At 31.3% G+C, this 25118-nt stretch overlaps 1 protein-coding gene across 3 annotated transcripts in view; it reads left to right on the top strand.

Moving 5' to 3' along the window:
• LOC127725327 (uncharacterized) overlaps window positions 1–25118 on the top strand; it is a 59630-nt gene that overhangs the window by 9789 nt on the left and 24723 nt on the right. For 2 of the 3 annotated variants that reach the window (XM_052232264.1, XM_052232259.1), the window contains exons 2-3: window positions 18424–19006; window positions 21066–21235. In XM_052232264.1, the coding sequence (XP_052088224.1) occupies window positions 18424–19006; window positions 21066–21235 (753 nt within the window). Of the gene's footprint in view, window positions 1–18423; window positions 19007–21065; window positions 21236–24703; window positions 24727–25118 lie in introns of all 3 variants that reach the window. The other variant, XM_052232271.1, reaches the window with a different exon arrangement.

The raw sequence follows: 25118 nt of genomic DNA, 5'->3' as shown, positions 1-25118 counted from the left end.
TATCTATGATTTTAAGCTGAAAAAGGCTATTTTCAACATAATTTTTCATAATAAATAATTAAGAGAATGAATATTGTTTTATGATTTTATTAAATATATGCATTTTATGAATGTAATTTAATAGCTGATATTTTCATATTCCATTTCAATCATAATCACATATACCCCCCTTTTTATGTGGTTTGCATTAGGTAAAAAATACCCTTTTGAGGTCATTTTTGAATGCTCACCATAATTGTTTGCGGAAACCTGAGTTTAAGTCAACCATGAATTCATAAATATCATAGTCTTATCTTATCAATGATGCGAAAAAGTAATGGGGAAGTATGTCTCAGTATTTTGTTACCATGGATACAAAATGCTTAGTTTTCATTTTTTCCGAAAAATCTTTTTTTGAAAATTTTGAAAAAAAATGTTTTAAAACCTAATTCTGCAGTCAGAAAAAATAAATAAATATACAATATGTAGAAATTGTTGTAATCATCAAAATTTTAAACATATTCATATATAACGGTATTATAGTTTTAACTGTGTTGCTATGGAAACAATTTCATTTTGATACACAAGTTTAAAACAATTTTGAAAAAAGTTTCAGTTAGTTTCTTAAATGTGCACAAAAGTAGGAAAACTAAAACAAGTTAAGGTTCACTGTATACACACATGTGTATATATAAATGATTTTGCTAGTATAGTATTTCGATAATGGTGTTACCACTTGAAGGAAACAAACACAATTTCTCTATTCTGGATAAAAGTACTGATTATAAAGAAATTTCAGTCTGTTTTCATGATCATGAAAAATATACAAGAAAAACAATTACTCAATCTAGAAAAAAACAAATAAAATCATTTAAAAAATTACATATTCAATTGTACAATATTTGCCATTGAATGTGTTGCCATGGAAACAAGTAGTTCATTTGCAAAAATACGGATAAGTACTAATTTTTACAAATGCGTTTTAATGAACTTCGATACATATAACAACGAATGTATACAGTTTTGCTTACATAAGCAGGTTTTCTTGTATTTGAGAAATATTAATAATATTCCAGGCATTATTAGTGATAGTGTTGCCGTAGGGTAAGATTTTGTAAAAATGAAATGATCGATTAGTTATGGTTTGCTTTGTGTCCAGTGTCAAATATCTCATGCATATTCAGAAGAGAACAAAATCAATAAGTTTGATAGGAACATTATTGATCCAGTGCTAGTCTACTGACCCAAAATTAATTAAAGGCAATAATTTGATACACTTCAACACAATAAAAAATAGAACACAAAGAGTCAGACGTTGGTCCTCTAAGTAAATGATAATTGACCATCTAACCTTTCTTTCTATAAAGGAAAAAAATACCTATATTATGAGCTGTTTATTTTTCTTATTCATTATTAAACTCAATGTTGAAATGGCAAAGCATGTATAGCTATACGTTTTGAATATTATTGTATTATTTGATGATGAGTATCTACATGAAGATCATTTTTGAGGTGAAGTTGAAAAAAATAGACAATTTCAAAAAGGTCCGGCAATATGGGTAGGCTGGGATGAAGGCGGACAATTTGAAATATAACTGGAAATCGGGATCAATTGGACAAGGACAGAAATTTCAATAGGTCAACTTGGGTGCCCCTAAAAGAATTAACACAAGGGTTCTTTAGCAAACAAAGGGCGTAACAAACAAGGGCGGGTACTGTTGGCCGTTGGCCCGATGGTCCCTGCTATCCATCCGACACATTCCTTGTTTGCCGTTCTGGCCGGGGAGGAATTTTCGAGATTTTCCAAAAAGATTCGTTTCCCTACGAGGACCCGCGGAAAATCTGTCAGATGGTGGCTGCGGGTCTTAAAACGAGCAGTGGGGGGAAATATACCATCTGGACATTTTTCATATAAGGGGTCGCACTGACTGCCTAAAGTGATGGCCCGCTACATTTATGCTTCAGTGATTCCATATGTAATCAACCAAATATTTCCAATAAATAAGGAGGGGACGGCCCCTCAGGGCCCCTGGATCCGCCTATGGTAGCACTATCTTAACATTAGTATTAGGCATTGGATTATTGAAATTTGAGAAAATAACAATCATCTTTATGGATTTTTAGCAGCAAATTAAAAAAATATTGACCATAAATTATGATAACTCTTTACCGTGAAAGGGTAACTTTAAAAGAATTATATACATGTACATATAATTTGATTTTCACTGAACATGCTGAAAGCCCATTACAGAAAGATGTTTCTCAAAATTAGTATATTGTCTTTCTTTTAACAAAAAAAAAAGTTGATTTTACTTTGAAACAGGACTCAATGTTTATAACATATAACACATGTAACTTTTTGTCCTTGACTTTTTTTCTGTGACTTTCTGTCTGTGACTTTCTGTCCTATATTCTGACCGTTATCATGACCAGGAAAAATGACTTTATACCTATTTATATGTAATAGGCTTTGCATCAAATTTATAGAAACACTTAGATTGAACCATTAATTTTATCAAATAAGAAAATATAAAATGCTTTTCAAACATATTAGCAAACGATAAATGTATAGACTTTCGAAAACATTTGGCATACCTCAAGTTAAGTCGTTGAATATGTTTACTTATATTTTATTAAAATATTTTAAACTACCAAGATATCGTGCATGCAGGGGCTCGGGCATACCTCAAGTAGTCTGCGAAATGTTTATTTTTTTTATGAAAATATTTAAAACTACCAAGATATCCTACACAAGGCTCGGGCATGCCTGAAGTTGTACGTGGAAATAATTATTTACTGTTATGAAAATATTAAAAAAACAATTATATTGGATTTATCAACTTACATGTATTTTTGGCCTTTTGTGTGTTACTTTATATTTGTGATCAAACATGTCAAATTATAACCGGTAATATACAACATAATTTACAACACAGTAAAATACAATATACTACTCAATACCATAAACAGTTTAAATAACCTGGTGCCCGTCACAGTACCCTAAACTGTTTTTCCCAGTTTTTTTTATTATTTGATAAAGACTTTACCATCCAATCTTTATGTTTTTTTTTATATAAATTTTAAGCAAATCCTATAAGATATAAATAAGTATTAGGTAGTACAACGATCAGGACACCGTCAACGTTGGTCAGGTCAAGTTTTTTTTTTACCCCAAAACATATATTTTTCCCATTTTTTTAATGATATAAAATAACACAGAAATTTTCATCGGTTAGGGCATTTCTGTTATTGGTCAGGTAGGTCATTGTCAACGTTAGAAAGGTCACGTTTTCGGAATTTTTCGGAATTTTTTAATATTTTTTTCCATATTTTCATATAGTTATATATCATGTATATTAAATAATCAAATTTTATTATATTTCAAATTTAACATAAGTCCAAGAAATAAAAAAATAATGAGCATTTTCATTTGGTCCTGTCATTGTCAGCGTTGGTCAGGTCACGTTTTATGAAGATTTAAAAGTTTTCTATATTTTTTCTTATTTTTATGTATTAAATGGACTAAATTTATAGCAATTCAAATTTGACAAAATATTTAAGAAATAAAAAAAAGTTATTAGCATTTTCGTTTTGGTCCAGTCATTAATGTAACCCGTCAAAGGGAGATAATTCGTATTGTGAGGAATATTGCACAATGACAATTTTTTAGAAATTAATTTCAGATATTTTTAGCTAGATTCCCCATAACTTTTTTTGATTTCTGATAAAAACAAGGCTGAAATTAATTGTTTTTGTGTTTCTTTTTAATAGATGTAGCCGCATAAATTCAAAACACTACACCAAATATTGTATTTTTCTCAAAATTCCCAACTTTCTCCGCTGTTACCATGGTAACCAACCAATATATATATCGGTTGGCATTATTTTTCTGACTAGGCTAATAGGATATACATATCAGCCAATTTTCAGAAAGATCGGTGACTATGTGTGCCGAAAAAGTTTAAGTGGTTACAGAGAATGAGTATTAATCAGTAATTGTATACCAATATTGCTGTCATTTATGTTACTTATTGTTTTATGATCAGATTTTTGATGCCTGTTCAGTATTTTTAATAAAAAGAAAACATATTTTTATTTCACTTCTAATTAAAGTTGACAAAAAGTTTAGTTATTATTACGAATACTGGTATCATAATTATTGTACAATCCATCCTGAGTTAACACAATCAGTAATTTATGATAAATGATTTTTGCAGTAATATCAAAACTTGATTTTTCTGTACTACCATGCTTAATTGACAGATCGACACCGTCGTCTCATTAAACAGGGCCTTTTCTACGTAAGTTGCAGATACAAGTTCCTTGTTTTAGGTAATGAAAAATCTTACTTTGTAAAGAACCACACTGAATCAAACATCAAAATGCTGGACTATTTGATCAACAACATATTTGTTGCGTTTGGTGGATTATTATTTCAGCAGTAGACATCGGGTACTTATTGTGCACTTCTACTTGTCGGCTTATTTAGTACTCACGTGACGTAGACTTCATTCAGAACCTTTTGACAAAAAAAAGTATCTTGCAGAGTTCTTTTAATTTCACTTTCAGACGTATTGATGATGTCATGCCACTCAATATCCAATGTTTACCTGTTTACATGTATCTATTACTGAACAATAATTTCATTTCATTGGTTTATTGTCAATAAGATATTGTATCCTTCCTTAATCTTTATATCATAACATTATGATGAATCAAAGGCTTATTTACTCTATGCTAAAACTCCAACTCTTATAATTGTTTTTTTTATTATATATATAGGAATTATAAAATAAACTTTTTACTTCAAAGTAGTACAGAACTTAAGACCATTTTATATTTTTTTCAAATGTTTATTATAAAAGCTTTTAAAGTATTTACAGGTATTGAAAGCTGGAAATACAGTAAACTTTGTTAGGAAATCTGGTTGAACATTATACAGCCTGAGACATCAGATCTGAATGAGTCATTTGACAAAACTATCAAGTCATATATTTATACATTCTATTTTATCTGTACTATAAACCGATGAATACATGCAGTTGTATAGTTTTATTTAAACTAGGTTCTATTCCATCAAACTATTTTTATTAAATTATCGAAATGTAATCGAAAAGTAATCGATGATTACATCATAATTTTTGCTGCAATCGATTAAATTACGATTACATGTAATCGAAAATGTTGTCGATTACAGATTACAGTCGATAACTTGAAAAAATTTAATCAATTACAATCGATTACGATTACAGATTACGATTACCACATCCCTGATCATCATAACATAAAATACTTATTCATAAAAGTTTTACCGATATATGTGCAGTAATAAAGAAGAAAATAAATGATTATTAATTTTTTTATAGACTACTTCCTGCACTACGTGACGTTAACTACTGATATTGCATGCCGGGATTTAAAGAACAATCATTTAAAACCTTGTTCTTTAATCATATTTCAACGTAATCATAAGCACGCCGATGACTGATTTTCATAGCCAATCACCATCCAATAATAAGAAAATAAAACGAACAGACATGCAACTTTTTACATTCATGAGTTAAAATTTTCTATGTTTACGGTATTTATTTCGATTTATGATATGCTGACAGCGCAAAAAGTGAATCTTTTAATTTTTTTTATATTTTCTTTTCCAACTTTTATGCAGAAAAAAATTAGAGAATAAAACTTTAACTGTAAGGAAAATAAGTCACAATACGTTTTGACCCTTAATTCAAGCAAACGTTTCTACGTTAGGACTATGTTAATACATGTGTATTATACCCTGGCAATACCCGTGGAAGGCTTGTTATAAAATCAAGGTAATTTGCAGATCGGTATTTAGCCGTGTCTGTAGGGTACACCGTGCCAGGTGTGAATGTAATTTCGGATAGATTGACAGACAGAAAGTCGAGTTTAATGCACAAAGTTTAAATACATATTAAATGTGGTGGCAAATACAAAAAGATCGCCGTGGAATATTAAATTATATTTAGGGTAAGGTCCGTTGTTAACAAATCATGATAGTGAACATATATTTCATAAATAATGTTCAAATTAATTCTAAAGGAGAAGTTATTAAAATCAAAATCATTTTTTTATTTGATCAGTTTAAAAACGAAGAAATAATCTTGGGGAAACTAATAATAAAGTGTTATAATACGAGTATATCATTTGACTGATCAAAACGAAAGAAACAAAATTTTATAAAATTGGTGTATCTAAAGCGCTTTTGATTTACCTCATACGGTTACAAAATGTACGGAAACATTCTAATATAAATATTTAAAATCTTGGTATGTGTTACCTGGCCCAAAAGGTGTTTAGTCAATATTGGAAACCATCTAAAGTCAATTTTGCCTATGTAGTATGGAACCAAAAAAATACATAGTTCGCCATGGAAAATTTTTAATACTTTTGCTTCAATGTAAATATTCACATATATAAAACATTCATATATATAAACATGTATAAAACCTCGTTCACACGGCAAAAAAAAAACCCCAACGAAATCACACAAAATCATTCAACACCGAAGTAAGTTTTAGATGATTAACGGGTGCTCTTTTGGTGGAACGTGGCTGTATCTATCCGTTCTTCAAGTTACTTAAAAAAGCTAACGATCTACCCATTTTTTTATCCAATAGAACAAAATGTTTTTGGTTTCCGAAATTCTTTATTATTCAAAACTGTTAGATATTTATTGTTTAAGAGAAACAACCCCACTATAACTGTATTACAATCAACTTCAAAATGAGGAGTTTACTTTGGTAATAAAAAGGGAAGTTTTCAAGATTCGAAAGGGTTATATTTGATATTTATTAAGTTCTCAGTCTCAAATATAAATAGGAAATAAAACTGCAAAGGTGGGTGTAATTATAAATGTTTTAAGTTCGGCTGAAACGTGTTTATCATATATTTTTCAGTGGACGAAAACGTTTGTGATTTGTATTTGAGACAGACTGGAGGAATCGGATTTTCAATGTGCTTTATATCTTGTACCTTTGCAAGACTTGTCATTCGTATTCTTCAGTAGGACACATTATTCCCACTCTTAACAGACACGAATACTCGAACAAGCGGACAAGCAGTAGTATTTCTAAATTTCTGTGATTTAATACCAAGTAAAAAAATCCACCGAAATTAATTTGATACTCAATATGTTTCCTTGAAAATAAACATTCTCATTCGGTCTGAAAATAAAATATGAATTTGTTATACAGAACATTCAGAAGTCTGAATGTCATAAAATCTTGTTTTATCAGAAAATGGTATTGAACGCCATTATAAACGTGAACCTGTATACGTAAGACCTCATGGGACGGCACCTTACCAAATACAGGTAATATACATGTAGCTCTGTAATACCCGGAAATGTCAAGGTAAATCACTACCTATACAGAATGTACCATGTCAAAGAAATTTTCACGGTTGTAAAGCATGACCATTCATGATATAAGAGGGGTCCGAGGTGGGGGAATGCTTTTTCTCAACTTATATCACTAAACTAAAAATTTTGTTTTAATTACATCCAGGAACAAAATTCTTTTTTTAAATTTATGGAATGCTCTTAAATATCGGCTACAGTTCCTTGTGGACAAGCAGTATTTTTAAATTTCGATGATTTAATACTTAGTGAAAAACACCGAAATTAATATGATAGTCAATATGTTTCTTTCAAAAATTACATATCCTCATTCGGTCTAAAAATAGAATATGGATTTGGTATACAGAACACGCAAAATTGTGAATGTCATAAAAGGTATTGAACGCCAACATAAATATAAACCTGTTTATACGTGAGACGTCATGGGACAGTACCTTACCATATACAGGTAATATACATGAAGCTCCGCTGTTATACCCGAAAATGTCAAGATTAATCACTACCTAAACAGAATGTACCATGTCACAGAAATTATCACGAATATAAAGCATCACCAGTCATCTTTTGAGAGGTGTCCTAGGTGAGGTAAATGGTTTCAATTCTGACTAAACATTTTTTTTTTCAACTTAAATCACTAAACTATAATTTAGATTTTAAATTACATCCAGGAACTAATATTTTATTGTAAATTTACGTTTTTCATCTGTAACTTTCGATAGAAGTGAGTTATTTTTTAAATTCCCTTTTGGAACAATGCTTTTTTCTTTGTAAAATTAGAATCATAAATTGACTCTACAATTAAACAATGAATGCCCCCCCCTCCCCTTTTTCAAGAAAAAAAAGATGAACGGTAAGTCACATCAAATTCAAAATTGAAATATTTTTTTGGTGTGTACTATGCAACTGCAGTTATACACATTTTCTAGGAAGTTGAATAGCCACTACTATTCACAGCGTACATGCACATTTTTTTAAATGACCCCTTCCATCATTTCAACCAAGAATGACAATTATATGTGAAATGCTTTAGTTGGTGAGACTTTATTTTCTACTAGATGTGTGCATTTTTTATATTTATATACCAAATATGTGTATTTTTCCTATACAACATTTGAGAAATTTTTCGTATACCTGTTTCTATTATGTACAGTAGTATGCTAAATTTATGCAATTTATATGAGTCTTTTCTCTTTTATTTTCAATATATTTTTAAAATTGTGACTACCTATAGTTCCGTAACTTTCTATCTGTATAAACCATTTATCGACAAGTGAATACAATTTTGTGAAATACATATATATAGGAAATGTTTCAAATTTTCCATAATTATTAACAACGAGTATATACTTACATTTTTCCAAATTTAACCCTAGGAAATATCTAAATAGATTTTATTTCCTCACATCTTTAGCTGGAATTGTTTAGATTTTCATAAATATCATTCTTTACACCAAAAATGTCATTTATAAACAAGTGGTAGTAAAATTTATACACGTATGAGGTTATCAATGATTAGTATATCACTGTGATCCACTGTCGGACTCAAAAAATGTACACATGATGTATATTACATCTGATAGATTTTAAATGGAAAGTTCCCAGTTATCGGCCGTGTACGCTGATACGCTCAGCAGTGAAGCGATGTATGAACCTGCATTATTCAATTGTGTAATTAAGACTTCTTTTCAGCCCGACAGGAAATCGCTTGAATACCTGGACGTGTCACCTCACAATACCTCTAGCCATAATTCCTTTAGCCATGCTGATGATCAAATTAGAGAAGGACAGACTCAAATGAATGTATTGCATAAAAGACTTATGATCAAATTAGATTTTTGAAAACAATTTTACACGGAACACCGCTAGTTAATTATGACTTTACACTTGGAGAGAATCCATAAAAGTAATTGCTCTAAAGTTATTTACCTATATATTTATTTTCTTTCATAAACTTAGAAAAAAAATAACAGTTGTAAAACGACAGACCATAGTTATTCAAGAAAAATTTGATGTCCAATCGGACGACTTTTCCGACTCTTAAACCTTTTTTTAAACATTGTTCCGTATCAAGTTAGTTTAAAAAGTTTGCCGATAGGTAGTACAACCATGTTCGGTATAATGTATTTTTATGATCCGGGAAACTGTGATTGATTTTGTCATTACCTTGTCGGGTTAAAACAACCGCACGCCAGACAAGTGATTTCGACATTGAATAACGACTACGTAAGTCCCTGTTCGTGTTGGTACTTTGTGGTTTATAGATATCACGTGTTTTTAATCGGGAAGAGTCAAGATGGCTACATGTAAAGAATTGATAATCTCAATTTAAAATCGATGCTGATCTCTTATCTAGGGGAATAAAACGTTAATATTTATGAATATGTGCTTTTGTATACATAATGAACATAATGAACAAATATCAATTTTTCATTTTTTTGCGAAGTTTCCCTTCAATCGATTTTTAAGATTGGAACATCGGTAAACTACTGTTGCCTTGATCTATACAGGTAAATATTACCGTTGAAAAAAATCATCAGCTTAAATGAATTTTAATCAAATGCCATTTATGAGGTTTGAAAATTAGAAAACTACTTATGCCTTTATTTATGATACCAGCATATAATTTAATTATATAAAGCATTTTAAATATTGCTTTACAATGTCTAAAAGTATTGTCGGCTTTGATTTAGAGTTCCAACATTCTCCTGTTTGCTCAAAATACTGAACCTGTTTAAAGATTAGGATGGCTTGCATACCAATTAGCACTAGCCATATTTGTACTTTATATTGAAACATACTGAACTTTAACTTCGTTATTTTTGGTATCTCAGTTTTTTATTGCACTTTTAAAACACGTATGCACTGCATCAATTAAGTATTTCATAATGAAAATTATATGGCATTGTTATAAATCATTTAATTTGGAAACTCATGATGGATTGAATATTATAAATAACTCCAATATTGGTATGCATGAGTAAAATATCTTGTTAGCCTTTATTGATATCACTAAAGTACTTCTTTTTATTCGAAATACTGAACCGGAAACACAAATCAGTAGTCTTGGTACCTCAGGATGATCTGTATACAAAAAAAAATGTTTGTTAGTATCAATTAACAATGGCCATATTTGTACTTAATATTGGAAAGTATATGCTACTATCATACATTAGTTAGTTTACAATAAGGAACACAAGAGAGATTCTACAAATGAGACCAATATTAGTAAAAACATATAACGTTTTCCGTCGGATTATGATTAGAGTGAACATATTTTTTATTCAAAATATTGAACCAAAATTAAAAATAGATAGTCCTGATATCTCAAAATGGATTGAACTACACAATGCTTTGATTATATATGTTACATGAAACACAGTCTTTCTTTTTAATAAATATTGAACAGTATATACCGATACCATAAATCAATGAAGCTAATAATTTAGGATGGATTGTTTATTATATTAATGACATCAATATTGATACATATGACTAATTTAAAATTCAAGTGTCAACATTTATTTCATTCATTTGAAGTACTGAACTGATCAGCAGTCTTGGTATGTCAAACTGGATTCTTTTCATTTATTTTTTACGTATTGTTTCTTATAAAGACGTTGAAGAGCTGATCAATATAACCAAAAAGCTTCTAAATGCTTCCGGTAATAAAACAATACCTTGCACTACAGAGTTATCAGATTCTGATATTTGTTTGAATGTTGTCTTAACATTCAGAAAAAGTATAACTTTTTCCAAATTTTTCTGTCTTAATTTTATTAAATTATTCTCATTTTTCTTTACTTTCTTTCTTAACAGTCTGAACACTGCCTAAATATAGATCAACACATTCTTAACAGTCTTCAAACTGTCTGAATTTGTATAAGGTGACAGTCGTTTACCAATGTTCAAATCTCGTAAATCGTCTAAGTACACGGGTGTCATTCGGTTTATCGAGAGAAATGATCGTGAAAGAATAACTAACGGTGGTCAAACATTGCGATCAGATCGTGAAAGATCTGGTATAGGATCGTGAATGAAATATTATCGAGAAGACACATGCTTCGTCAGTAAATAATCTTATTTAATCAATTATTATGAAAAATATAGGAAAAACCAAACTGTCTTTCAAAATGGTTCCGAGAAAAATCAAGACTTAAATATACACCGTTTTTACAAAACTACAAAAGGCAGATTGCTCTTCAAAATTTCAGAGAAATAAAAATGTAAACAAACATGATTTTTTTCAAATTTTTAATGCATAAACTACTTTTCTCCTAGAAATTTCGTTCAATATTACTGTTTGAAATAGTTCTTAAAGTTTTTTTTAATCAGTTTATTCAGAAACTTTGCAAAAAACGGTAATATTTGTAAAAAATTGATATTACGGATCGTGAAAGATCGGATACCGCATTTGGATGATCGTGAAAAGGATCGTGAAAGATCTGTTGCCGCTTATACGTTATTGCAAAAAATCCACGAAAACGCTCGAATCTTTCTTTAAACAAGTGATTTTTATGCTTGTAATCGGTATATCAACAGATTGGATTTACAAGACTTATTCCGTTTCATTTTTTGTTTGTAAATAGGACTATAATGGTTCAATACCATTAGATTTGATTTTTTGATAGTACCACACCAACTAGTTTTCTTATATTAATATAAGGGTGTCTGTCCGTCCTGCATAAGTTTTATTTTGTTTAAAAAGTTAAGATTGTCTCATCTGATGCCCATTAATTTTGATGCAAAGTCATATCTGTAAAACGACATTCCTTGCTGATTTTTGAAAAAATTGGAGAAAAAAACATTGTTTAAAACAAAAGAGCAGAAAAACAACTGTCATATTCCTGACTTAGCACAGACATTTTCCTAAGCAAATGGTGGGTTAAATCTGGTTTCTTGCTTGCTTATACGCCCACTTGTATGACAGTTGTTTAATGTTCCGTAATATTGCCAAATTAGAGGAGCAACACTAACAGAATTAATTGGTTTACGTGGTCATATCTGGCATCCAGTAGCATAAATCACAGACATACAACACAGCTTAATTTAATGTTCAATAGATATAAGAAGATGTGGTATGAGTGCCAATGAGACAACTCTCCATCTTAGTCACATTTTGTAAAAGTAAACCCCTATAGGTCAAAGTACGGCCTTCAACACGGAGCCTTGGCTCACACCAAACAAACACACTTACAATCGAATCAAACAAATACGCCCGCCAATAAAAGATTATGTAGTTGATAATACAGCCAGTATAGTAAAGCATAATTAAGGAGCCCCTTAAGTGTCATGTAAATATAAATATGTTCGTTTGCCGGATATTAAATCTTGCACGACTTTCAAAGATGGTGTGCATGACTTTCAAACAGGCGCGCATGACTTTCAAACACGTGCTCACGACTGTCAAAAATGGTGTTAACGACCTTCAAGATCTGGTGCTCATGACTTTGAAACTGGAGGGCATGACTTTTAAACTGTTGCGCATGACTTGGTGCGCATGACTTTTAAACTGGAGGACATGACTTTTAAACTGTTGCGCATGACTATCAAAATGGTGCGCACGACTTTCAAACTGGCGCGCACGACTTTCAAAGATGGTGTGCATGACTTTCAAACACTTGCTCACGACTCAAAAATGGTGTTAACGACCTTCAAGATCTGGTGCGCACGACTTTGAAACTGGAGGGCATGACGTTTAATCTGTTGCGCATGACTATCAAAATGGTGCGCACGACTTTCAAACTGGCGCGCACGACTTTCAAAGATGGTATGCAAGACATTCAAGAACTGGCGCACATGACTTTTAAACTTGTGTGCATTACTTTCAAACTGGTTCGCATGACTTTCAAACTAGCGCGCACGACTTTCAAATTGGTGCACACGACTTTCAAACTCGTTTGCACCAGTTTAAAAGTCTAGCGCACCAGATTTTGAAAGTTATGCGCACCAGTTTTTAGATGTCGTGTGCACGACTTTTCAAACTAGTGCACACCAGCTTAAATGTCCGGCAAACGAAAATATTTCAATTTACTTGGCACTTAAGGGACTCCGTAAGGGTCTCCTCTCATAATGACATATACACTAACCCGATAAAATTCATAAAAAATAAAATATAAGTACAAGGGTATACAAAATGAAACTACGCTTTAAAAATCCTCATGTGTCCTTATCGCATCTCTGGATCAACCCACATAAAGAACGCTAAAAGTCAAAAATCTGAAAGCTGGATGCACATATACCGAACCACGTCAAGAGGCATACGATCAAATGGAACATATTACTATAGTAGTACAAAGACAAATAAAGATAAAACAGTAAAGTAAATAAAATGCTACACAGAGTCAACACATTAAACCCTGGTTCATTAATTGTTTGCGCAGGCACTGATAACGTTTTACAAACTAGATCTGAGTATTAGCTGCAATCTCTGAAAATTGTATGAGTTCAGAAATGTAAACTTCATAGGCGGATGAAGTTGGTAAATCGCTGCTAAGGTGAGGAAATTGTATAATTTCAAAATTGAAATCATCTCGTTTGTCATAGACTCTGGTATTAAAAGATGGCCGCTGTAGTCAATTTCGGGGTATATGTTTTAAAATGATGCAGAGGAAGCTGTATATGTGGTGTCTATAAAATCTAGTTCATGGCTATAAATGAGACCAAATAAGAAAAGTTCGTATTGTTAATGGAAAGAACATCTTCAATACACCTGTGTGTAAAATTAGATGATAAAGCTTATTTGATCTAATATAAAATTAAGAAGATGTGGTATGATTTCCAATAAGACAACTCTGCACAAGAGACCAAATGACACAGAATTTAATAACTATAGATCATCGTACGGCCTTCAACAATGAGTAAAACCCATACAGCTATAAAAGGCCACGAAATGACATATGTAAAACAATTCAAACGAGAAAACTAACGGCCTGATTTATGTACAATGAACGAAAAACAAATATGATATACATGTACACCAACAAACGACAACCACTGAATTACAGACTCCTGAATTGGGACAGGCACCTACATAATGTGGCGGGGTTAAACTTGTTAGCTACCCTCTTTCTAACTTGGGACAGTGGTGAAACAGAAAAACAAATGAACAAACTATAAAATTCAGTTGAAAAGGGCTTAACTCATCAGATCGATACAAAACAAAAACAAGTAACAAGTTACCCTTTCGGAAACAAAAACGTTCACATTAAGATATTTCCGGGGGAAAACCACCAGACCCCCTATCGCTTCCCTCGTTTGTGGATGCATTACGCATTATGTATACACAATATTGACCTTTCGACCATTTACGCTGCTGTAGGTCTTATTATCTTGGATGCCTAGTTACGCGTCGCATTGCCTCATAAATGAAAACAGGTCTAAATATGGGTAAAAATATAAATATCACCAACAAAAATTAAAGCAATGATTTACGTCCTTAGAAAGTAATTACACACTTCAACCAATTACAAGTATTGCAATTGGTAAACAAATTCTGTTTTCTGATCATTAAGTCTGGTCACGCCTTGTCTTTCACGATCCAAATAATGCGTTTAATGATCTTTCACGATCAATTTTGATAAAAAACAACAAAAATAGACTTTTTCAAAAATATTATGAAGTTTTTCAAGTAATGATATAAATATATTTTACTGGACTATCTGACATATAAAGATTAAGTTTTAAATATATCGTGATATATTGGAATGTGACTATTATAGTTACAAAACGTGATTTTTTCTTAATGATTTTCATAGGATAGTGTGTCGCCTTTTGTGTTTCCTTAAAAAATACTGCATTATTTCATTTATTAAGTGCACAGTTTTATTAAGGAAATTGAATCATTTTGACAGACATAATTTTTTTTTCTAATTTGTTTCACCTTTTGAAACTACAGCAGATTGTTTCATAGATTTTGAAGTAGAAATACACTTAACTGCATTCACGATCCGATACCAGATCTTTCACGATCTGATCGCAATGCTTGACCACCGTTAGTTATTCTTTCACGATCAATTCTCTCGATAAACCGAATGGCTCCCGTGAAGTAGAGATTAATAAATGTAACAAATAAAAACTGAAGGAATCGCATGAACTCAAACAGAAGCGAGACAGGGTGCGTCCACAGAGAAAGCGTCTCCTACTATGCATGCATCATTCGCAATGCGAATCCGCACTCAGTCCTAATGTCACAATCGGGAATAGAAAGATAAAATTACTGATCAGACATTACTGGTGTCAACAGATCTAAGACATCGAAAACACGTCTCAACACGTTCTTCAAATTCTTAATGCATTCTCAACAATATTAAATCAGTCAAATATTGTTTGGACACATTCCAAACAGTCTTAAACCGGTCTCAAAAAGTCTGGATAGGTATATTCTTAACTTCCTAAAAAAAAGTAAGATTTTATCTGCAAGAGACTTTGAAAAGTTCATTTTGATATATCATGACCAATAAGCTAAACCCAATTAGCATTGCACAAATTATTTAAAACCGAAGGCAAATATAATACAAGCCCAAACGAAAAATATAAATAAGTCTAAATTGAAAACAACGTTCAAACCTATGATTGCGTTGGATAAAAACCGCATTTTTTATACGTGTGCATGCAAACCAAATTTCTTGGTAGAGGGGTCTAAATACAGCACAAACAACATTTTCCAAAAGACCAAAAAAGTGAAAAAGTATATTTTAACAAAACGCATTTGACTAGCAGGTCGAACAACGGATGTTCTTAAACCCTCCTGACTGCCATGGCGATTGCCAAATAAAAGGATCAACAGATGTAACAAAATGGATCTTAATTATTAATTTAATACCAAACAGAAAACAATAAACTTGCTGGAAAGATGGTTTACCGCAAACATGAGGTGCAAAAATTGGTACACCATAATCCGGATTTCGACAATAAATGTCTCTTCAGTGATGTTAGGAATCGAAACGGTATTTGGAAGGCCATATAATTTACCTCAATTTAGGATAGACTCTTGAATTTTGAAGAGTAGGATGAACGGATTGTATAAACCCGATGGTATATATAATACAAGCTCAAACGAAAAAATATAAACAAGTCTAAATTTAAAAAAAACAACGTTCAAACCTATGATTGCGTTGGATAAAAACGGCAATTTTTATACGTGTGCATGCAAAACAAATTTCTTGGTAGAGGGGTCTAAATACAGCACAAACAACATTTTCCAAAAGTCAAAAAAAGAGAAAAAGTATATTTTAACAAAACGCATTTGACTAGCAGGTCGAACAACGGATGTTCTTAAACCCTGCAGACTGCCCTGGCGATTGCCAAATAAACGGATCACCAGATGTAACAAAATGGATCTTAATTATAAATTATATATATATATATATATATAGTTCATAGAAGATCAACTTAACAATGTTAGAGTAAATCTGTTTATTTTATTCCTCCCCATCCTGGGCTGTAATCTATACTTTTCGGTCTAATTTCTACGGCAACACAGCATAGATGTAGCACTGCGCAGTCGCCTTTTCACCTCTCTAACTACCGCTTATATTCATATTATTATGTAAATAAAGTAAATGATACAACCACACCCCATTTATGTTTTTACCAAGAAAAGCTTTTTATAATGTGCTGGTTTGATGCATTTTATCTTCGATTGTTCGTGTTTTATTTTTTTTTAAGGAGTGTTTTTTTTTAATTGATTTGATCTGCTGTGCATTGGTCATTCCTGTTATCCTTTATCTATCATATATATTTATTGGCAGTTTAATTGATATTCATAATCTTAAATTTTAGTGATAGATATAATGATATGGTTTGCCGGGAAATACATCCGTTCATATGAAATGAAATGAATAGTGATTTGCAGGTTATCTTTTGTTGCTGTCCTCTCCTCACATTATACATCGTGATATATAATGTTGTAAAATATCCTTAGGAATGAGTGCATTTATTTGTACACAAAAAAAAAAAAAAAACAGTTCAAAATTATGGCCTTCGGACTGTATGTTACATGTGAAAGGGATTCAGTAGATACCAAAGGGATATTCTAACTCATACGTTTAAGAAAAAGTTACAACACCATGGCAAAAAAGAACGATCAAAAGACAAACAAAAGTATACAAAATACAACAATGGAAACTAAAGACCGTTTAAAGCAATAGTTTAAAAGGTCGGGTCAGTCTAATATTGTTTTGGTCAGGAACTCTGAAATGTAGACATCGTAACAGACATGAATTGGAACAAATAACGAATGTGTTCTCTATATTGAGATATCAAAGAACGGTAATACAGTTGAATTCCGTAATGTTCATTTTGTTTGTATTTTCTATAAATGGGTCGATACCACTGTGGATGGACTCCTAGTCCCCGAGGGTAACATCATCCTTGTAGTCAATAATTTGGTACTAGCATGATTTAAAAAACATTTTATGAAAACTTCCCCGTTGATAATTCAAAAAATTGTTCAGACAACTAAGGTTCAAACTCATTCAGTCAAGTCGACTTTCATTTTTTGAGAAAAAAAAGATGTTCATAATTAAGGTCTATCGTTTGACTTGATACCGTCTTATGACGCAATGTGTACGTTTCAGAAATTATCTTCATCGCGTTTTCCGGTGTAAACCGTTAAAATTATCAACAAATATAAAAAAGAGCAAAATTGGAAACGCTTAACCTCTTTCCCGTCAACTTTGACACAAATTGTTACATTTTTAGTACACTTGCCCTATTTCTACATTGACAATTTTGGTGTTCCTTTTCAAAAACATATCAGCATCTTAAAATTGATTACAGCTGTTAAGGGTATTTACGAATATCAGCTTGTATGGTTACTTTGCCGACATATGGTTTAATTGTACAAAAATAAGGTTCATGCCGACGTCATATGTGCACGTCGGCTATGTTTTGAATGTGTTGATTAGATATTATTACCCAGTTGTTTCATAGTAATGTTGTTATAATGTTGTAATATTCTCTGACAATGTGATCACTCATGGAGCATATGGAAACGAAAAAAGGCGTGTTCAATCAATGTGAAAAAAATGAAGAAAAACCCTGTATTTTTCTTTCAGCAAAACAGATATTGTCCTTCTGATACTCTTTTTGAAACTGTGCATATATTTAACTCAATAGCTGAAGCTAGGTCACACTGGAAATCGGTGGAATATATTGTGATCAATGTCCTTGATGGTTCTACATTCCAATCAATTTTTGAATGCTGTATATTTGGAGAAAACATGTTTAGAGTGCATCAATCAGAGGCTGTTGTCGAAGACAAATTTCAGTACAGATCGATGAAGCCTGAACTAATAGCTAAGAAATATAAGTGCTCAATAAAGAACATTAAATTCAAGCCAGTACATATTGGACTGGTGGAAAATGGAAACTCTTGTGATCCATGTCTTACAGTGACGTCTGTCATATATCCTGTAGTCATGGTACATGGTATAGGTGTATGTGCAAAAATTGCTTTTAATTATCTCAACCCTTTGTATCTTATTGAATGGTTTGAATACCAGATAATGATGGAAGTAGATACAGTTGTTGTTATGTTACAATACATAAATGACGAAGCATTTGAAGTGTTTAAGTACTACAAACAAAAAGGTTTATTAAAAATATTGCCGTATCCAATAGAACTACCAGGAAAAACAGGTAATATAATGTATACTTTTGTCTATATTAAAGGGACAAGATTTACCCTTGAATGTATGTATTGACATTATGAAAACAATATTTTATCATAGCATATGATTGTTTTGATAGTGATTAAATTGTCCATATGAAAAATGATATCAAATATTCTTTATATTTAAATCCCATAGGATTTGTTGGTACTCTATGCTTATGCTTTCACATGCATCAAAGATGCATGACAAGTTTCATGTGCTTTCTAATAATTATATGTCTTTAAAGAGAAAACAAGTATTTTTTTATTTGGACCATCTGAACTTAATAAAGGTGAGCGTTCAGTACAAAAATAAATATAGTAAAATGAATTATATTTAGAGATTAACACACTGCCGATGCACACGGTCTCGTTTAGTTTTGGAATTCATGCCATTCCTTTAGTATTTCTTTTTTACCTTGAATTTTATCTTCTAAAATATTTCGGAGAATTGAACGTCTGTTTCTCTAATTTAAGGAAAACGTTTATCAATGGAATTATAACTGATGGCAACAAATTCAGAACAATATGCATTCAAACAATGTCAATATGCATAAACACGAGGTAATGGTCTTTGCAATATGTTTAACTAAATGACTGCAATCGCAATAGCATCGAATATGAATAGAACAACTCGTGATAGAAAGTAAACAATATAATTCTCTCAGATCTATAACAGTAACATTTAGCGGATAATTGAAAGAAGGAACTAAACATATTGTGCAGTATATATTTATGTGAAAAATTCAGATACATTAATAACATGCAATATTCAAATCAAACGAACCACGATAGAACTTCAAATTTCGGATTCAAACAATTTACAGTCAGTATACCATATATATGTTATCCAAACACTATTTCTATCATCATTTATAATTGATTCAAATGTACTTAACGTTTGTTTCTTTCAATTTCCTCAGAAAATAAGTATTGTGTTCTTTTGTTTTTTGTAACCCACGTTCAGAAAAAAGTAGAAGCATGGTCTCAACAGAACCATTGTTCTAAACAAAATAACATATTAACATTACGCTTGGTCCCAGTTAATATCTGAATACATTAGAAACAGTCGATGTTGTCGAGTATAATATTCGTCTGGTAATTGATATCACATGTCCATAGAGACGCTTAAAAATGTATGATGGCTCATTTTCAAATAAGTCAGTGACTGTTTTAAATAAGATAAACGTTTCGTAAATAGAAAGTGTTGTTTTCCTTAAGGAACTTGATGTTTTCATATATCTTACTGATTCTTACTTTTTTAACACATGAAGATCAAAATGGATAATTCAACAAGATTGAATACCATATTTGAGCAAGTGTTAGCAATATTAAATTTTAAGCCTGACTATAGTACATATAGGTATGCCTATCGTGAAAGGAGAAGGTATTATAAAGCTCCGTTTTAGACCCATGTATTAGAAAATCAAAATCTATTATTATTCTACAAAATAAAATCAGGAAGATGGTCATAAAACGTAATTTTATCTTTCATATTTTCGTTAGGTTTCAACCTATTTGAATTTAATGAAAAACTGCAAAAAAAACTGCCATTTTCGAGATTTTGTAAATACTTTTTGGAAATGAACTAAGGCATTACGCGTTTAGATACTTTCTTGCTAGATGTATCTTACACAGTAAAATATCTGAGTAATATCTTTTCGTGATAGGGACTTATATTGTTAAAAACTTTGTGTTAAAATGTTATAACATCACAAGTGACATTTCTTCACTTTAGTGTCCAGATTATATCAACTTGTTAATTTATTAATAAATTTCACATTATTTTGAAAAAGGTTCAATACAATATAGGTTTATAAATTTGGCAACTTAAGGGGTATGATAATTGTTCTTATCATTTCTCCTCCTTCACTTATATGTTTAAGATGCGTCAGATTTAGAGATATCGTTTTTTTTTGTTGAAACCTGTTTACTGTTTTGTGCTGCCTTCTATTATAATGTTTTATATGTTTTGTCGTAGTGATATATCAAACATCTCCTTACATTCATACACATTTTGTTATACAGATGTTACATTAATTTCAGATCGTGGATTTGAATCAACAAATTGGCACTTTGATCAAAGTGTTCATGATGAACAGGTTGCGGTTTACACATGTCAGGGATATTTTCAAGGATATGAATTAGTTGCAATCATCGATTTCGACGAATTCATTGTGCAGGATGAATTATTATCATACAAAACCATGCTAAAGGTATGTGAATTATCTTTAAAAGAGGTAAAATTAGTGTTTAATTCACACAATGTCGTCAAATAATGTCACAGTTAAGAATAACAAAATAATCAAATGCTGCTCAGTAGGTACTTTTTAAACGGCAAACTTTTATAAAGCAAAATCTTGATAGAAAAATGTGTTCCATGATATCGAATGAACAAGGACATATGTTGCTTTATAAAATTGGAGAGAGGAAAGAGTAAGCAGATCCTGCACTACATGTGGGAATTTTGCAACTGATCATCATTTCAATTACATGAAACTGTAATTTAAAACTTCATAATTACATTTTATTATACCATTGACATACCAAACTGTTCCATTATAGTAGAAAGTCTTTGCTGAAATTCTCACAAATCATCCATCGTACGGAGGTACCTCACAGTATATGTGAATATGGTTTGGTGTTTTTTTGAAATAAAACGGTTAATAAATGTATTTTACCGAAGTTTATGATGTGCATATATATTGCTTTTTTAGTTTTAAAACACAAGAAACACAAAATCTCAAAAATCGATTAAGAAAATACAAATCAAGGTAACAACCAATATTTAGGGTATTGAAGACGCTCCAAAAGGAGCCAAACCGGATCTCTCGACAGGGTATACGTCTCCTAATAGAGGTTTCCCGATTTGCTACGTATCAGGTATGGTTGGTACGTAACTGAACGGTTAGTGCTGTTTTGGAGGTATCATTTAATGCATGAGATTATTTTATTCATCATGATAAAATTAAAAGAATTAAAATGCATATCAGCAAAACACTAGCTTAACGTTTTATTTGATAACGATTTCAACGTTTCTATAACACTCTGTTTATGATTCTTTATAAGATTATTTAGTTGTGCACAAGTGCATGAATCAAACAGACCATAAACGAACTGAGTTGACACGGCCTTTAGATTCTAAATATAGACTTGCGTTTCTGTTTGTTATAGGTATTGTTTTTGTTTCGTTTATTTATAGTAAAAAAAGATATTTTTCTATGTACAAACAGAATTTGGAATAATTAAAATAATAACTATGAACTACTTTCTAAAACACGTGTTACTGGTTGTTTATATTCGTTAACTTAACGTGTTAAAATTGTGTTGATTTCATATTATAATTAGTTCTTGCATGATTTTAAAACTAGTTATTGTTATTTAAGTAATCTATTTCGATCATTACAACAGAAGATTTTTTCTTAAGAGGACGAGAAAGCTGAGATTTCATATTGAGTGATCATTCTAAAAAAGTAAACTGAAAAAACTATTGAAAAATAAGTATTCTCTATTCTATTGCCGATGAAAAAAAAAACACCAATGTCTTGAATCATTGAATTTAAAAGACTAGTATAATTGTCATATAATTATAGTAAATTGTACTGACACTTGTGTTCTTTGAATAGTTTATCAGCGTATCTTTATATGACCCTTTCTTCGTACTTTTAACTCTGATCGAAATTCTCATACGTGTGTATGACGATTTATGCGAAAATGCAGAAAAATAAAAAAAATGTATAGATAATGAATTTGAACTACTAAAATTACTTACAATATTAAATTTTATTAAAGTATGCTAAGAATTGATACTGATTATTTAATAACAAAAAGTTTGTTGATCACCGATATGACATAAGTTTAAATGTATAACTAAAGACTTGCTCAGTCGGGTTTATTATTTCATACTTTAAGTTGACTTGCACACGAGCTTTTTAATGTAGGTTACATGAATTGCGGAATAGGTTTTGTATTTATCTTCATCATTAATACATTTTCAATGAGGTCAATTTTGTATGTTAAAATGTCTTAACCAATTCATTCTATACTGTCATATCAATATAACAGGCGAACATTAGATGACATATGAATGTGCTTTATATTTAACTTCATTTTGCCTGTGCAATTTCAGGGGAAATAAATCTTAATTATAAACCGTTCGTGCAACGGTTACTTGCAACGGTTGGTTGAAAGCATAATCGAGTACACACAATATCGTTTGTTATGAATAGGAACATATCCACTTGAAATTTATACCAAGTTGTAGCTAAAAACCCTCCAAATACTTTTGGTAATGATTCATAAACCATTCGTTGACATTAAGGGCATATATGAATTATTTTCAAAAGTTCAATGACGGCTCCCAGTTCGTACTACGGTTGGTACGGTAGCAAATCGGGAAACCTCTAGTATGCACAAGACGGATGGGTAAACTCAATGTATGGAGAGACAGTAAACAACGTCTATTTCGTTTGACTGTGTAATCTTAACTCCAATAAATAACGTATTACATAGCAATAAAACAACGTTAACAAAAGATATATTGACTTTAACAATGGTAAATGTAGCGTTAACGTTTGCAGTAAATAAGATTTTCTCTAAATCATCGACATACTCCGAGCAACCAGATGCAATGTTCATCAGCCTTGATGTATCGTGGCATACGGAATAGACTAAAATAGAATTAACTCACAAATAAGAAAAAAATGTGAAATGTGAAATTAATGTTAACACTTGTTGAATTTAACACTCTTTTCACACATAAGAACAATTAATTAGTCTGTTAAGTTTCTCCTTTCACTTCGTCTCAGTCCATGCTGTTTACATCTATTAGGTAGAGTTTCGTCACAGATCTATTTGTTACTCCTGATTTGGTTCGCACCATAGCAACGAGCACTTCAACCGTCCTTGTCCAGGACAACTCCAAGTGTCCAATGTACACGTTTCGATGCGACTTTTATCTGAACGACATCGGCTTCTTTAATCTTCCGAATGTCGACTCCCCACTCTAGCGATATTCTCAAAATGAAGTTAGGTATACTCCTTTCCATCGTGTGACAGCGCTTGTAAATAGGCAAATGCAAGCTTTCAATTTCTCGTTGTGTCGGTTCCTTATCGTTATCGCTCATGAGAAGTCTACACCGGTGATGCTCAAGGGTGTCGCATCTTGAACTCTCATTTTCGGTAATCGTGGAATTTCTGTGCGGGAAAAGATTTTCCGATTATTTATTCGGCATGTTACACATCTTGTTTATATAGATTTCACACACTGTCTTAATTTCGGAATCCAAAACGTGTGTAATATGTACACTAGAGTAACATTGATTAGTGTAAACATATTTTATTGTTCAAAATGACAAATGGATCAGACACAAGTTTTACAACTTAGTAACGTCTTCTCCAAAACAACAAAAAATATACACATTAATTAATGAACACATGAAATATTTCATACTAACAAATAATTTAAGAATAAAGACATGAAAACAAAAGGAAACTTGTTAAAGCGAATCAACGGATTTTAGTCGAGTGCATCTTTTTACAGTATAAATAAAACACGAACACACCGAATTGTTTGTGTGGAATTACCTATGCGCAAATCCTTTTTTGTGTAAACATAACTTTATAAGTGTGTGTGTGTTTCTCATAATAATGCGTGGGATCTTAATATATTATGCAAATTTAAGGAAAGGATGTCAACTACACAATGGTAAGTATAGATTTGAAACTTAATCTATATTCTTTCGTTAAAATCCATTTAATCGTTATTGATAACATAACATAGCAGTAGTTATTCATCAAGATCATTCGATAATTGCCATTACATGTATATAAAAATATCTTTAATCACATGTGTTGTAAACAGAATCAAGGTTGTCAAAGCTGAGAAAAACGCTTGGTATTTTTTATATACTTTTGAACAGATAAACCAATATTATCATTTTCTTCAGTACTTAAAGCATCATCACCAAATAATAATAAATCGATAGTAATATTGACATTAAAGACATTAATTTCGTTTTACATCTGATTTCTCTGAGTTGAAAAATCAATACAATATAGTAGATAGTGTTCAACAATTTCATTGATAAAACCACATGA

The sequence above is a fragment of the Mytilus californianus genome, unplaced genomic scaffold (assembly GCF_021869535.1).
Source record: "Mytilus californianus isolate M0D057914Y unplaced genomic scaffold, xbMytCali1.0.p SCAF_1, whole genome shotgun sequence".
NCBI lineage: Eukaryota > Metazoa > Mollusca > Bivalvia > Mytilida > Mytilidae > Mytilus > Mytilus californianus.
Note: the sequence above shows the minus strand (reverse complement) of the source record. Positions and strands in the feature narration are given on the sequence as shown.